Source organism: Epinephelus lanceolatus, chromosome 10 (assembly GCF_041903045.1).
Source record: "Epinephelus lanceolatus isolate andai-2023 chromosome 10, ASM4190304v1, whole genome shotgun sequence".
NCBI classification, from domain to species: domain Eukaryota; kingdom Metazoa; phylum Chordata; class Actinopteri; order Perciformes; family Serranidae; genus Epinephelus; species Epinephelus lanceolatus.
Window position 1 is genome coordinate 22,193,813 of NC_135743.1, and position 17,407 is coordinate 22,211,219.

Here is a 17,407-nt window from a genome sequence, read left to right on the forward strand (position 1 = left end):
CTTAATCTGTCACAGATGATGCGTTGATTTCCCAGAAGCAGGCAGTACTTGAAACTTTGCCACAATATTTCCAGCACAAACACACAGACACAGACAGACACAGAGTTTGTACAAAGAAAACATCAGACACTCATGCCAGCAGAAACACACACACCTCCCACCTTTGCTGTGGGGTTTCCCAGTTTAGACAGTCTTCATCCGGAGCCATGGGAGGGGATGGGCCAATACAAAATCTGACTCAAGCCCGAAAAATCTGTCAGTCTACAGAGTAATGAGTTAGAAGAGCAGACACTTGGGCTTGAGGGGCAGACATTTGCTGACACTTTTTCCAGAAGCACCCAGAAGAACTGTTACTTTGAAGACTATTATTTTGTTACATCTACCTTGAATCTGGACACATTACACGTTTTGACAGAAAATCCGGTGGAGTGTTTTGTTCTGTCAAAACCACAGGAGATATCATCACTGTTTGTGTCAGACTGTGGCCATGTCGGCTGACAGACTGAGCAACGTGTCAAAGGAGGTGAAGCCAGAGAGCGTGTCGCTGTGTCCTCTGGGCACGGCAGCTGCCCCTGAGCGGGAGCTGCTGTGTATCTTTGGGACGGGGGACTTAGGGCGCACTCTGGGCCAGCGTCTGCTCCAGTCTGGCTACAGGGTGGTGTACGGCAGCCGCAGACCTCACAGCTGTGGCCCCTTGCCTCAGGGGGCTCAGGTACAACACACTGCATGATGTCTTCTCAAACTCTGGAACTTCTTTTCCTGTTCTTTTGATGTTGTTGTTGTTATAGTCGACAGCTGATATGTCCACACATGTGTTGTACGATGGTCCTAACACAACTCAAATAACTGTGTCAGTAAAAGTGCAAACATTGTGCTAAGAAAAAGAAAACGTTGTTATCAGACTTTGAAAGTTGACTGAACTAAACAAGGTCACTGATAATGTGTGTGTTCATGTGTGTCTGCACGTGTTGCCTTGTTTTGTTTTCATGATTCATGCAATATGTGCTTAGCAAGTGAGCTATCAAAGAACACACAGAGCCTGTTATGAGAGAGCATGCTGCCACACTGAAGGGCCATGAATGACAGTCGTGTTTGTGTGTGTGTGTGTGTTGTGCAGGTGCTGAGCCACGAGGCAGCAGCCCAGTCAGCCGATCTGGTCTTTATTTGTATTCACAGAGTACACTATGACTTCCTGGAGACACTTGCACCTCAACTCAAGGGGAAGGTACCTTGTTGCACAGTCAGATGCCTTTGTTTTAACATAGCAGCTGGTTCATTTCTAACTTTTCATCCACTCTGCTGATTTCATTGATTGTAAGGTGCTGGTGGATGTCAGCAACAACCTCAAGAAGAATCTATACCCAGAGGCCAATGCTGAGTATCTGCAGAGGTAAGAGGAAATCAGGCAATAATGCAATTACCGAACAAACTGGGATCTCTCATGGATCATGTGGTTTGAATCAACAACGTCTGGTGGAACATGAAGGAAAACAGAGTTTGTTGTTTGTTGTCCAGGCTGATCCCTGGAGCTCATGTGGTGAAGGCTTTTAACACCTTGTCAGCCTGGGCCCTGCAGAATGGACCCTCAGATGCCAACAGACAGGTACTCTTAGTGTTTGTGATGTTTCCAATCAAATGTATTAGTAGTTTTGGGTGGCCAAAGTATATTTGACACTGAAACTAAAAAAAGGACTTCATTTGATTTTCTTCTTCTGCTATTTAGGAATTTTTTCAAATGGTAAATTATCCCATTTTAGAATTAAACTATTCAACACTGCCTGTCAAATTCTTCTCCTACTGCAGAACTACAAGCATTTTACAATTCTCTGATGTGTTCACACAGTGGGGCGCTGACCAACAAGTTAAAAATAATAGTCTCTTTCAGAAAGGAAAACATTTCAGTCCAAACTATATTATTAACTCATTTTGAAGTTTTGATCAAACCAAATCCAAGTAAAAGAAGCCAAATCTGAGGAGTCAGCCTCATGTCTTTGCTGTGAATGCCATCTCTGATGTATCCTTGAATCAATTAACTCCACAGTCTCTCTTAGATCTAAGCTCTCCATCACATGCTTTGCTCTCTCGCTCTGTACTGCAAAGCTGCAGCATATGTGGGTTTTTCTGTTTCATTTTGATCTGGTTGTGCAATCCCAGAGGATGGTAAAAACCACACAGCGTGTGTGTGTGTGTGTGTGTGTGTGTGTGTTGTGAGGGGTGTATGTTTATATATTGGTATGTGGTACATTTGGAGCACAATCAGCAACATCACATAAGTGTTGACTGAGCATTGTTGTTAGTCTTTACCTGCATTCTCCAGCTAAATTTAGTATTTCATGCAAGAAGCCACAGCATCTCCAGCTACTTTTATGTTCAGTCCTCTGGAGTCAACATACCCTTTCATCATTGCGTGTGCAAATGCATAAACATAAATGTGTAAAAATGAAATAATGAAGACTTATGCTTCTCACATGGGGCATTTCAAGTGCTTTAAACAACTATGGGGATTTTCCTGGTTTCCAGGTGTACGTGTGTGGAAACCGTGCCGAGGCAAAGCAGGCAGTAGCAGAGGTGGCCACCAAACTGGGCTTCGCTGTTGTGGATAGAGGGTCTCTGACTGCAGCCAAAGAGCTGGAGGACTTCCCACTACAGCTCTTCCCAGAGTGGAGGCTGCCACTGCGCATAGCCGTCGGTCTCACCGCCTTCTTCTTCGTCTATGTGGTCATGAGAGATGTTGTCTATGCGTATGTTGACCAGGGGAAAGACATCTCCTTCAGAATCATGGTGTCGATGGCCAACAAGGTAAAACCTGTTTAAATGGGCATTTGTTCCTCTTTGAACGTAACTAATTTGACTCTGGGGTATCACAGTAACCACTTCTGTGTTTGTTTTCTACCTCTCAGGTGTTTCCCATTGTGTCTCTCACCATGTTGTCTCTGTGTTACGTGCCTGGTGTCATAGCTGCCTTCCTTCAGCTCTACAGAGGAACCAAATACAAGTCAGTAACAACAGGGACTAACATTTAGTGCCCACAAAGATAATTTCCAACATATTTTAAATATTGTAAACTATAAGTCAAAGTATTTTTGTTCCAGGCGTTTCCCTGACTGGTTGGACCGCTGGATGCTGTGCAGGAAACAGATGGGACTGGTAGCACTTGGCTTTGCTTTCTTACATGTGCTCTACACTCTCATCATCCCCATAAGGTATGTTACAGGTGCACACATACCTACACTCTATTTAACATATCTGAAATATCCTATTTATTGTTCATTCTAACTAAAACAAATTGTGACATCGTTGAATGTGAAAGGACCCAAAATCGTAAATTTAACTACAGTCAGCTGCTACATTATAAACACCTGTCTAACTCTAATCTAATAGCAGCCCTGCAATAAATCCTACCCTCGTGGAAGTCTTAATATTTAGCTTGTACATTTAAAAAAACAAAAAACAAACTTAATGTTTGTCTTGGGTGCTGTGGTTTGTGCCGCTGAGAGATGTTTTTAATATTTAGTCTACCCGCTTAGATATAAATTGGGTTACAAGGCTGTTGTATTAAGCTGTATTACTTTTAGTTAAGCATACCTAATAATACAGCAACCAAGTGTGTGCTTTAATCAATGCAAAAATTGTAGGATCAATAAACTTACAGGGACTCCTGTTATAGAAAAGTGCCTTATATTGTTATATTATTATTATTATAGTGTCATAACACAGAGTGCCTTATGAGAGGGAAAGGCCTGATTTGCGGCCGCTTAAGAAAGAAAGAAAGAAAGGGTACTTCCACACCTGCCCTGTTTGGTTTGGTTCAATCAAACTCAAATTCTGTGTGCAAGTTCATGTGGGCAGGTGTGAACACAGCAATCACACTCAGGTGCACACCAAAACAACCGGTCTGGTCACAGACAAACTCTGGTGCAGTCTGTTTGTGGTGAGAATGTGTTCGGACCTCGATCTGAACCAACTCCAGTCACATGACACATTGAGCGCGTTTACATGCACACTAATAAACCGATCATTATCTGATTTCTGGAAGTTACCTGACTATTCAAGTGGTCATGTAAACAGCATAATCCGATAGGCTTTATCAGATAAAAGCCATTATCTGATTATGAGAAATCAGATAAACACACCTAGCTTTTTCCCCAATAGTCAGATTATTGGGTGCATGTATACCCTTTAATCTGGTTTCTTTTGGGTTTTGCTATTTTATACTCCCACTCTACTACATTTTAGAGGGAAATATTGTACTTTCTACTCCACTACGTTAATCTGACAGCTTTTGTTTCCTTTCAGATAAAGATTTTACACAAAATAATATGTTTTTATATTCTCAGTGTTTAAATTGTCACTTTTATTTTATCTTACTTATATGTTATGCACTTTGTGTGACAAGTTTATATACAATACACTTGTATATTGCTCTTTGCAGTACTTTTACTCCGAATCTACCCAAAGTATGTAAAATTGGCTCCACATTGATAAACTACACATTAGAATGCTCTCACATGTATTTGTTAATGATAAAAACAAACAGTACTGTAAGAATATAAGCTGTCAGCATGATGAGTGCTTTATTTTGCAAATATATGACTTGCGTACTTTTTGAGGTTTTTCAAGGATATGAGTACCTACTGTAACAGGAAGTTTGAGTTTTATGTCATGTACTTGAGGAGAAATCCAACTTAAGGACTGAATCTTGTAAACCAGGTTTTTCTGATTATCAGATTATTGAAGTGCATGTAAACACGTCAAATTGGATTATTACCATTACCTGATTATTCCCAGTTATCTGATTATTGTGCGCATGTAACCGTGCTCATTGTTTGGGTTAAACATGAGCATGTTACAGTCCTGGAGGATTATTAATGTGCACCTCCTCCTCCTCCTGTACTGCCTTAATATGCACATTCAGCACATCCAATGCATCAACACATTGTTTTCTAGTTGGAGCCGCGCCTCGTTTTCAAACTGTATGGTTTGACTAAAATGAACAATGACAGCAATACAGTCCACGATGACCAGCGCTAAAATCAACCTGCGTAGCTGTCCCTCCATTGTGACATTAGAAAGTGTCACATTTATCTTGCAAGTGTACTCAGCTTCAACATTTTGTTTACTTCCTGGATTTTCCCTGCATGGAAATTCTGACCAATCAAGAGCAGCTTTGTCACACAAGGCATTTTATCTGGTCCACTTGTAAATGCTGAAGTGAGAACGTGAACCAACTCTGGGCAATAATGCAACTTTGTAACAAAATAAGTCCCTGATTCAGACCAGAGCAAGCAAAGTCTAGGTCTGAAAGCACCCTAAGGTGCTACTAGGTGGTTATTGTAGTGTTCTGGGCATCAGCAACCACCTCAGGAAACCAGGAAGACGACCAACACTGCACAAATGGCTATGATTTACTCTGTTTATGGATGTTCCAGTCAATTAAATTGGGAAAAAACTCAGGGCACTTAAAATCCTGAAAAAAGCAGGACATGAGGCGAAGAAGTAAAATAAAAAAAAAGAAAAGAAAAAGACAGAGAAACAGTGGCAGATGTGGATCAAAAACCTCGTCCTCAGTCTGGAGGAACAGAGTCAACTCATTTCAAACATATAGGCTAAAGCGTTGTCTGAAACATGCCTTGAGTTGGATGCAATTACAGTGTGCTGTGACAACTTCTCCATATATTTAGCCACAACACCAATTCATTACAGTATTTCCAGTAGAAAATAGCTAGTGTGAGCTAACGTTGCCTTGTAATGTTTGCCTGACGGCGGTGCATCCATGTACAGAGTTGAAATATAAAAGAAAATTATACTCAAGCACATGTTTTCTTATTCTAATGACACCAGGAGTGTTTTTAAATAGTTTTAATTCTGGTAACAACCACCTTAGATACGAAACAATAATTAGGCCTGATGATTTTTTCTCTAAATACCTTTGTCATTTTCTTCTCTAGACATTACGTGAGATTCAAGATTGCCGCTGGTACCATTGCACAGGTAAGACAACCATGCAGCTGGAAAATAAGTGTGTTTAATTAAATTCAAAGCTTTCCATTTGCATAAAAAGTACTTGTTTATTCACATTCAACCACATCATATGAGTCTGCATATTTCTGAAGTAGTTTATAAACATCTCTCTTTCTTGTCTGCTGTCTCTTTAAGATCAGGGAGAACCGAACGTCAGTGTTAGACACCACCTTGGCCTGGCGTACTGACTCTTACTTCTCTATTGGGATTCTGGGATTTGGCCTGTATGTCCTGTTGGGAATAACCTCTCTTCCCTCCGTCAGTAATGCTCTCAGCTGGAGAGAGTTCAGCTTCATACAGGTAGACACTGGCATGTTTGTCTGAGTCATATGGTATGTGGATATCTGGATGTGTTAGAATGTGTGAGCTTCAGTGTGTGTGTGTGCACATTCACAGTGACACATTGTGGACATGGAATACAGAACTCTACTTGGGTTGTGCAGGATGCTTTTCAACCCGTCAGAATTTGACTGCGCCCATGCATCCTGTTTACACTAGCGGTCGCAGCTGGAATGTGAAATTTTTTTATCATAGTTTCCAGTGGTGCTGGCTCTATGGTTTCCCAAGGAGTCTGTTCAACACTTTTTTGCTTAAAGGCCAAGTGTATTGGATTTAGGGGGATAAATCGACAGAGATGTAATATGATATAATAAGGATGTTTTCTTTAGTGTGTAATCACCTGAAAATAAGATTAGTTGTGTTTTCATTACCTTAGAATGAGCAGTTTATATCTACAAAGGGAGTAGGTCCTCATCCATGGCAACACATTCTCACTCCGACCTCATCACGTCATGGACTTTCTAGTCTGCACGTGACTGTTCTACGTCCACATAGGACGTGCAAGTTACCCTGGATGCATGTCAAGTTCTGACTGTTACATGCATTGTCTTCTTTCAAGATACACTTCCATTTTCACAGGAAATTTAACGTTTACACACAGTCTCTTTCAAAATAAAGGCACTACGTCAGTACAACACTGCAAATTGACATTTTTTCCCCTCAACAACAAATTCACGTAGTTAGGTTTAGGCAACAAACACACGTGGTTAGGTTAAGGCAACAAAAACATGTGATTGGGTTTAGGCAACAAAAACACATGGATGGGTTTAGGCAACAAAAACACGTGGTTAGGTTTAGGCAACAAAAGCATGTGGTTAAGTTTAGGCAACAAAGACACGTGGTTGGGTTTAGGCAACAAAAGCACATGGTTGGGTTTAGGCAACAAAAACACATGGTTGGGTTAAGGCAACAAAAGCACGTGGTTAAGTTTAGGCAACAAAGACACGTGGTTGGGTTTAGGCAACAAAAGCACGTGGTTGGGTTTAGGCAACAAAAAAACGTGGTTGAGTTTAGGCAACAAAAGCACGTGGTTGGGTTAAGGCAACAAAAGCACGTGGTTGGGTTTAGGCAACAAAAAAACGTGGTTGAGTTTAGGCAACAAAAACACGTGGTTGAGTTTAGGCAACAAAAGCACATGGTTGGGTTAAGGCAACAAAAGCACGTGGTTGGGTTTAGGCAACAAAAAAACGTGGTTGAGTTTAGGCAACAAAAGCACGTGGTTGGGTTTAGGCAACAAAAGCACGTGGTTGGGTTTAGGCAACAGAAAAACGTGGTTGAGTTTAGGCAACAAAAACACGTGGTTGGGTTTAGGCAACAAAAGCACGTGGTTGGGTTTAGGCAACAAAAAAACGTGGTTAAGTTTAGGCAACAAAAATATGTGGTTGAGTTTAGGCAACAGAAAAACGTGGTTGGGTTAAGGCAACAAAAGCACGTGGTTGGGTTTAGGCAACAAAAAAACGTGGTTGAGTTTAGGCAACAAAAGCACGTGGTTGGGTTTAGGCAACAAAAGCACGTGGTTGGGTTTAGGCAACAGAAAAACGTGGTTGAGTTTAGGCAACAAAAACACGTGGTTGGGTTTAGGCAACAAAAGCACGTGGTTAGGTTTAGGCAACAAAAGCACGTGGTTGGGTTAAGGCAACAAAAGCACATGGTTGAGTTTAGGCAACAGAAAAACGTGGTTGAGTTTAGGCAACAAAAACACGTGGTTGGGTTTAGGCAACAAAAGCACGTGGTTGGGTTTAGGCAACAAAAAAACGTGGTTAAGTTTAGGCAACAAAAATATGTGGTTGGGTTAAGGCAACAAAAGCACGTGGTTAAGTTTAGGCAACAAAGACACGTGGTTGGGTTTAGGCAACAAAAAAACGTGGTTGAGTTTAGGCAACAAAAGCACGTGGTTAGGTTTAGGCAACAAAAACACGTGTTTGGGTTTAGGCAACAAAAGCACGTGGTTAGGGTTAGGCAGTAAAACCTCATGGTTGGGTTTAGGCAACAAAAGCACGTGTTTGGGTTTAGGCAACAAAAGCACGTGGTTAGGGTTAGGCAATAAAAACTCATAGTTGGGTTTAGGCAACAAAAGCACGTGGTTGGGTTTAGGCAACAAAAGCATGTGGTTAAGTTTAGGCAACAAAGACACGTGGTTGGGTTTAGGCAACAAAAGCACATGGTTGGGTTAAGGCAACAAAAGCACGTGGTTAAGTTTAGGCAACAAAGACACGTGGTTGGGTTTAGGCAACAAAAGCACGTGGTTGGGTTTAGGCAACAAAAAACGTGGTTGAGTTTAGGCAACAAAAGCACGTGGTTGGGTTAAGGCAACAAAAGCACGTGGTTAAGTTTAGGCAACAAAGACACATGGTTGGGTTTAGGCAACAAAAGTACGTGGTTGGGTTTAGGCAACAAAAGCATGTGGTTGGGTTTAGGCAACAAAAACACGTGGCTGGATTTAGGCAACAACAACACGTGGTTGGGTTTAGGCAACAAAAACACATGGTTGGGTTAAGGCAACAAAAGCACGTGGTTAGGTTCAGGCAACAAAAACACGTGGTTGGGTTTAGGCAGCAAAAACACGTGGTTGGGTTTAGGCAACAAAAGCACGTGGTTGGGTTTAGGCAACAAAAGCACGTGGTTAGGTTTAGGCAACAAAAACACGTGGTTGGGTTTAGGCAACAAAAGCACGTGGTTAGGTTTAGGCAACAAAAACACGTGGTTCGGTTTATGCAACAACAGCACGTGGTTAGGTTTAGGCAACAAAAACATGCGGTTGGGTTTAGGCAACAAAAGCAAGTGGTTAGGTTTAGGCAACAAAATCACGTGGTTGGGTTTAGGCAACAAAAACACATGGTTAGGTTAAGGCAACAAAAACACGTGGTTGGGTTTAGGCAACAAAAACACATGTTTAGGTTTAGGCAACAAAAACACGTGGTTGGGTTTAGGCAACAAAAGCACGTGGTTGGGTTTAGGCAACAAAAGCACTTGGTTAGGTTTAGGCAACAAAAACACTTGGTTGGGTTTAGGCAACAAAAGTATGTGGTTGGGTTTAGGCAACAAAAGCACTTTGTTTGGTTGAGGCAACAAAAGCATGTGGTTAGGTTTAGGCAACAAAAGCACTTGGTTAGGTTTAGGCAACAAAAACACGTGGTTGGGTTTAGGCAACAAAAAGAGCTGGTTGGGTTTAGGCAACAAAAGCATGTGATTAGGTTTGGGCAACAAAAGCACATGGTTAGGTTTAGGCAACAAAAGCACATGTCGCAATCACAGACCTCTCGGTCTTAACTTTTGTCCTTGTCCCGCCACGTTTCTCCCATACACCACCTTGCGTCATTAAACTATAATGGCATCCGTTGCGTATGATGTTGACGTTAAAGGACGCCTCTTTCATTGGTTTCTGACTTCACAAGTCACTGCACAAGTGCCGGATTTTCATGACTTCGGAGTGAGACCGGGCTCTCCATGGAGATGGCCATGTTGTACTGCCACGTTTCTATGTTAGCCCAGACTATAGAAACCAACCACTGGCTCTAGGTGGCACCATTCATGTTTTCATATCTGCCACCATAGTTAGAAGCCCATCAGTGTTGAGCACGGTTGGAAACCACAGATTCTTTAATGTGAAACAACTTTATTTAGTGTTTTTAGCGCTTTAAATCACCAGGCCCATTTGTTTTAGGAAGAGTTAGAGGAAGAGACCTCTGCAGATAATTCAGCTACCAGTAAAAAACCTTCTGAATGTCTGGATCTTAAGTTATCAAACAAAAAGGATGAGCACACATTAGCACGTGCTTGGCCAGTGGCCTATCTCTGATGATCCAAACTGAAAAACCAGTATAGTTATGCTGCGGCTGGCTTGCAGAACATCTGATGATGGGATGCACATTTAAACACACTGGATCCAGGGAGCCGTTTCAACATTTTATTGCAGACAGTTGATGAAGTTGTTGTCGGATTATTTTCTTTATAACAAGGAATATTTAAAAGGAAATGCTACCGCTCTGAATAATGTTAAACAATAGTAAAAATGCAATTAATATTAATAAACTGGGTATCATTTAACTTACGTCATTAATGCATCTGCTAAGGTATCACTCTTTTTTCTTCTTTTAACAACAGTTTAAACTTAGGAATCTTAGAACAATAATACAAAACAATCTGTTAACTTTAAATAATACATACAGGATTAACAAAGAAAACATTATAAAAGTGAAAAGTCCATATGCACTCACATGAGTCGTCTCTCTGTTCTACCTGGCATGTATAGAGGGGAAAAGAGAGTCACAGGCCTGAAGGGTGGAGTTTTATAGTTTTAGTTTTTATAATCTTGGGGGAATTTAACACGAGCAGTGTAGGAGAAACACTGATCTGTTATGTGAAACTACTTTATTCAGTGTTTTTATTGGTTTTGATGCCATGGTGCGTTTGTTTTGAAGGAAAAGACCTCTACAGACAATTCAGCTCCCAGTAAAAACATCCTGATCAGTGAAAACTGAAGGAATTCTAACTGGAAGAAGTTTTAGCTGGTTGCAACCTGCAATCTTCACCACTAAATGCCTCTAAATCCCCTGAAATCAGAAGAACATGTCAGTGTTTGTGCCTGTGTGTGTTTTTACAGGAATCATTAAATGTCAGATTGAAATATTTTCCAAAACACCTAAAATGACAAAGATTCGTATTCTGATCATATCTTTAGAAACTTCATCAGCCCACAAATTACATGTGTATCCACTGTCCACTTAGATTTACACTTACATGTTACACTCTCTTTAACAAAGTGAAAGCCTTCACAGCCTTTGTAGCCAACAGATTTGGCACAGGTAGCCCACAAACAGGAACATGAATGGCAGACAAGCCTATTTTACAGCCATTCCGATTATATTTTGCAAGCCAGCTCCTGATAAAATGAATACAAACAAGCTCATTGGGAAATATAATTTGGTACAACTGATTATCTCACCTCCACACTGTGGCCTTGAAAAGCTGCAAATGACAACCAGATTGATGATTCAGTTAACAGAGAGATACATGCTCACAATATTAAATAGGCTCAGTTGGTATCCACTCACAATGTGCCCACTGGAGGTATTTTAAAGCGCATTATGTAATGCTCTGTGTAATGCCACTACAGTATTGCACCTGTTTATGCTCTGGGCTGCTGAGTTTCAGTTGGTGTGGAAATTTACAGAGAAGCTACTGGACCTTTAAAGTATGTGAATAGTGGCATAAAAACTGTTTGCAACAATATTCCATCATGTCCATGAGCCAAGATTCAAGCTATGACTGATGAGGACGATTCTGTGCTTCAGCCCCCAGATGGGAAACAGTGACGTGGGCTGTTTCCAACTTCCTGTTGGAAGTAATCTGTTGAAACCGTGTTGGTAATATTTCCACCCTTCCCTTGCTAAATCTTGTGTTGATTGTTTTTACTCAGGACGGGCAGACACAAACGTTTACCTTTTTTCCAACTCTGACCAATCGAAAATGAAATCAGCCTCACTACAGGGACCAGACTCATTCATAAATGTAACTGGGTCATGTCAAGCTCATTTTCTCATTCCACACCCCTCCCCTTTACTCCAGCCCAAATTAGAGCAGTGCTTTAAATGTTAAGTTATTCATCAAATGTAATTTGGGGGGCATACATTATCCTTTTGCCACAGTCTTTAGATTCAGTTCATGTGTATGGCATAGATCTACATGCTTGAAAATGTGCAAGTGTGCATGTGTTTGCGCGTTCCCCATCTACAGCAGTCGAATTTTCTCTATGTACATATGTTGCACACAAAGCAGATTAGCATGCTAGAGTGTGTGCACATGTGTAGGTCAAAAGCTTGTCTCGGTAAAGGTCAGTCTATCACTTACTGGGCCTATTATACAGTTATTAGTTCTGTGTTTTTCTGTGAAACTGTAACTGCATGCAACCAAATCACCCGAATAAATGTTGGCATTGTACGTTTCTGTAAACTACGGATATGTAACACCTGTACGTTATCATGTAACAGATATGTTGAAACATTATGTTTCACAGATTTATGGCAATCCAATCAGATTTGGCTGTTTAGTACAAATATTTGACTATTTGTTCCATTTTCTGAAGGGAGTTTGAAAGTCTCAACAGGGTTAAGGGGGACGTTCAGGGTGACAGTGACATTCACGTAAATATAATATAGGCAACTAGTAAAGTAAGCTGGGTCGAAATTGTGCAACACTAGATATCAAGCAAAAGTGTATTGTATTAAGTTGCTGTTAGCTGAAAATTCACCACTTCTAAGCCAACGTGTTCTCATCCGAACTCGGAGAATATCGCCGCTTTGTCTGTGGACCTTCATGTCTACATATGATACACTAGGTTTCGTCTTATGTCTGCTGTTGTTCCTGGGCACAGTGTCAATTTACTCTTGTTACATTCATTGCATCTTTTCAAAATACACTTAAGTTTTCACAGAAAATGTACAGTTTCTGCACCTTGGATGCAAACACTCAGTTTCCGAATAAAGTTGGAAAAGCACCTACAAATTATTTTTGTTTATTTCCTTGCCCAACAAAAGCACGTAGTTAGGCTTAGAAAAAAAATGTATGCTTTGGCTCAACATTCACACAGGAAGCAAACAGCAGGCTCCCGAGCGAAAGTCCAGGGTTTGTTGGACCCATCCACCTCCTCTCCCATCCACCATAGAGTGATTTTCCGGCTCCTTACATTATGTCGTTAAAAGCAGCGTTACAAACTGTACTGTACTTTTTTCTGTACAACATATATTGCACGTCTGTCCGTCCTGGAAGAGGGATCCCTCCTCAGTTGCTCTTCCTGAGGTTTCTACTGTTTTTTTTCCCCATTAAAGGGTTTTTTGGGGGAGTTTTTCCTTATCCGCTGTGAGGGTCCAAAGGACAGAGGGATGTCATATGCTGTAAAGCCCTGCAAGGCAAATTGTGATTTGTGATATTGGGCTTTATAAATAAAACTGATTGATTGTAGAATCGACAAACTGCAGTCAACTGGTGTGTTTCAGAACACTGCAAAACATGCCTTTGTGCATTGGTATCTTAAGCAGAAGTCCACCAGCATAGTGTTTAATTGACGACTTTGGTTGGTGACCACTGCATCAACAACTGCTACCACCTGGTGTGTATTATACCACCACAGATCATTGACAAAGTGGTGGTATTTGATGAGTTAGGAATGAGAGCTTGACCGGGCAAAGCCTCTCTTCCTCCGGGCAGCTGCCTTCATCTCACTACCAAAGAGCAGCATGAAAGTGAGGAGGGCTCACTCTACAGCTAAATCCGGGGACTAAGACATCCCTAGAAGTCCAGTGACTGGCAAAAAAAAGAACACAACTGCTCGTTTTGAAGAATCTCAGGGTCTCGGACTGATGATATCAGTCTTTGACTTTCAAGGGCCGTCCTAGAACTGTTGGATATGATACGTATGAAACACACTAATGTATCTGTGGTTTGCAGAAACATACAAAGCCACCATTATCTTCTGCTACTATCTTATCTACTGCTATGTGAATCTGCAAATGTCTTAACTTATCTTTCTCTCTCACAGTCCAAGCTGGGATACCTGACAGTGTTCTTCTGTACCTTTCACACCTACCTGTACGGCTGGGACAAGTTTCTTCGTCCCTCTTACTACAAATGGTACACACCACCGGCCTATTTGCTTGCTCTGGTGGTGCCCTCCGTGTTGCTGGTGCTCAAACTGCTCCTGCTTCTGCCCTGTGTGGACCGCACCCTCACTCGCATTCGACAGGGTTGGGAGAGGACTGATCCGGAGGACAGCAGCAAGAATGCACTGCTAACATAGAAACAATCGCAATGACAGAAACAAAAACAATGGGAAGGAAAAAAAAAATGCAGATGCAAAGACACCATGGTGACTTGCCCTCCAGGAGCTCTATCATTAGGTAACCCCGGCTCATTGTGTTAAATGACATGGATCCAAGACTGTACAATTGCACTTATTGTTCTGCCTTCGACAAAGTCAACAGAGACAAATGATTTAAACTCCTTTCAGTCTCTCTTTGTGTAATCATCTTGGAATTGCTCCCTTTATATAATACAATGGCACTGTGTAGGCTTTCATCAGTTATACAAATACCTTAGAGAATCATAGACACATGCATAAAAGCAGCCGTAGAACTTTTTAACTCCAGTGTTTCATAATTTTGCTATGTACTTTCAGTATTGTTACAGACTCTAACTCCAAGGCGGGCGACTTTGTTGTACTTCTATTAAAATCAGCAACAACAGTTTGACTTTGGTTTTTATGGCTCCAAGTATCTCATCAACTTACAGTATATGGCATCTTATATTTACTGGATTTATCTTGGATCATGCAAATTTTTGCATGTTTTGTTCTTCCTTATTCTTTTTCAGTAAACTTAAATGTGACTGAACGGTATTGTCTTGTATCTCTTTCTCCCTCCCATATACATCTCATGCTGTCTGAAAGCTCAATCACACTCAAAGAGTTTTCCCCTGCTGACTTGACTGTGCTCTGTCTAGTCGTCTTGGTCTGATCCCTCTCCGGGGTTCATCCCTCCGGCTGATCTGATGCTGTTCTCCAGGAAACATTCGTTCTGAGCTGCAGGCTTCTCCCCAGTCACTACTGGATCTCATCACATCAGTGGAGAGAGGAGTGTGCAGACTCCTCCATCACTGAAGTCCTCTGCAGAGAGGATATAATATTTGGATGTGACAGAACAGATAGGCCCTTGATGTTGTGCCGCAGCAAGTCATTTTAGTTGATCGTAGTGGGAGTGAAGAAAGCATAGAACTGAAAACTGGTAGTTATAGTGACACACGATCAAGCATCCATCCACGCACACATGCAGTATGATGTCACATGGCTCAGGGCACCCACACACACACCTGTTGTGTAGGAAGATGAACACAAGTCAAACAAAAATATTCATCACATGGTTTTAATCAACTTAAAACAAACAAACGTAATATTCTAATGAATGGTTATACTGCATTTTGTAAATCATGTTTAATAGATATTTATCTCCATCCGGCAATTACAAGAGGGTTTGTCCGTGAGGGTGCGAAGCAATTCAAGGCCTGTACAGTAACATCAGACAACAGCCAACTCAGAGGGGCACAACACTGGAGGTTACTGGCAGATCTAAATCAGTGTCTATGCTTCCCATCTGAGATTGCCTCTACTAACCTCAGACCAGACCTCGTGCTTTGGTCCTTCTCACTGCACCTTGTCTACATCATTGAGCTCACTGTGCCCTGGGAGGATGCTGTGGAGGAGGCCTACAAGTGAAAGAGCCTTAAGTACACCGAGCTGGCAGCTGACGCTGAGCAATGCGACTGGAAAGCAAAGGTTTGCACAGTTGAAGTGGGTTGTAGAGGCTTCGTAGGCAAGTCAACTACCAGAAATGGGAATTCGAGGCCAAGCCCAGCATCAGGCCATCAAAGCCCTCTCTGGCGCAGCTGAACGGTCAAGCCAGTGGCTATGGATTAAGAGGAAAGATGCCACTTGGGCCCTGAAATATCACTAACACCACTAAAACCCCCACAGTCCTCCCCCAACATGGCTCCAACTCCAACACACAATCGCAAATGTGTGCAACAACAACAACAACTGACCAGTTAAATTCCACCTAAATTAAAGTTAGATACATTTTCCTCCTATTAGTCTCTCCTCTCTTCCATTATCAAAATGAGGAAGCAGGGGGAGGTAGTTCAGTCTGCACAGGCATCTCTCCTTCGCTCTGCCTTCCCTATGCTCCTTATGTTTCTATCTACCTTTGCTCTTTCCTACTTTTCTATCCATCTAACCTTTACCCTTTGGCTCCCACTCAAACCCCCAGACAGCACTGTTATTCCCACTCATAGTCTCAAGTATGTGCATCAGGGATTGTAACATCTCGTCCTACACTGAACTTCCTACTTACCGGTACTTAAATGTCTTGATAGAGAACCAGCTGTTATCAACTCTATATGCATAGTATTTTAGTGACACGAGTAACCCAAGAAAAGCTGCACCTGTGGTACAGCTACCTGCACCTCCTTCTGCCCAAGCACTTCCCAAAGATACAACAACAAGCCTCAACTAAGAGACAACTATCTGCACAAACACACAGGGGGTGCTAAATAGGGCGACCCTCACAGTGGGGCCCATCTGGAGATTGCTGGGGATGTGAGCAGCCTGGGCACACTTGCCAGAACTATAATCCATGGCTAGACCCCAACTAGACAGAAAGGGCTCAACATAGAGAGGCAGGGCCAGAGAATCCGTGCGAGGGTCATTTGCCAGTAATAATCTCTGGGGCTGATAAAGAAACTATTTTGCAGGTTCAAATAGAAGGTGAGTCACCTCCAAATTTCCGAAAAATACAGGAAAAAAATAATTTTCTCTTGGATAACATAAATAATTCCAATGACAGCTCCAGTTCAACTGTCACTGAGGGTGGTACTTTAATGATGCCAGTGCTGGTGTCCAATCAAGCACCTATTAATTTGTTAGGGCAAGATGCACTGTGTGAATTAAGATTCAAAATTTAGTATTCATCACAAGGAGTGTATGTTGATAGCTCTGTAATAGGTTTGAGAATCTAGTGCCGTTAGACCAGATGTGCCATAATATAACCATGAATATACCTACTCTTCATCTGTGAAGTGTACAGACATGTGCAGTAGCATACAGTTATTGGATGTGTGGAAATGATGTTTTGTTAAATACTCCTGGACTTTGTATCCTGATACAAATGAAAGCACCCATACAGGTAGGCCTAGTGTACAAAGGGGTAGGAGATGTATTTGGATTTAATGAGGTCCCAAACAGCGTCCACAGGTTTAAAGGACAGTGTGCACCAGACTCGTGTATATTTAGATGATATAAGAGTACCTCTAGGAATTTCTAAGGAAATTAAAGCAAATAATGAAATAAGAGCTGGAATAGAGTCAATATTTCTTTGGGTCACACCAAATAAAAATGTTGCTTTGATTAACTATATCTATTATAACCAACAGCGATTCATTAATTTTACTAATGAAGCCCTCAGGACACTAGGAGAACAGCTCTAAGAAACATGTGGGATGG

At 41.6% G+C, this 17,407-nt stretch overlaps 1 protein-coding gene across 1 annotated transcript; it reads left to right on the forward strand.

Moving 5' to 3' along the window:
* Positions 1-254: 254 nt before the first annotated feature.
* steap4 (STEAP family member 4) lies at positions 255-14,747 on the forward strand. Its single transcript, XM_033639618.2, has 10 exons — positions 255-712; positions 1,118-1,225; positions 1,320-1,390; positions 1,516-1,603; positions 2,521-2,799; positions 2,901-2,995; positions 3,093-3,203; positions 5,949-5,991; positions 6,157-6,321; positions 13,898-14,747. The coding sequence occupies exons 1-10, from the start codon at positions 488-490 to the stop codon at positions 14,153-14,155; spliced, it is 1,443 nt and encodes a 480-aa protein (XP_033495509.1). The 5' UTR covers positions 255-487; the 3' UTR covers positions 14,156-14,747.
* The last annotated feature ends 2,660 nt before the right edge of the window (positions 14,748-17,407 follow it).

Bases quoted from the DNA above. Each gene is read 5' to 3' on its own strand.
- steap4 (XM_033639618.2), top strand. From the start codon at position 488: ATGTCGGCTGACAGACTGAGCAACGTGTCAAAGGAGGTGAAGCCAGAG. The intron at 2,800-2,900 runs GTAAAACCTGTT...TCTACCTCTCAG, and splicing joins TGGTGTCGATGGCCAACAAG to GTGTTTCCCATTGTGTCTCT. The intron at 3,204-5,948 runs GTATGTTACAGG...TTTCTTCTCTAG, and splicing joins ACTCTCATCATCCCCATAAG to ACATTACGTGAGATTCAAGA.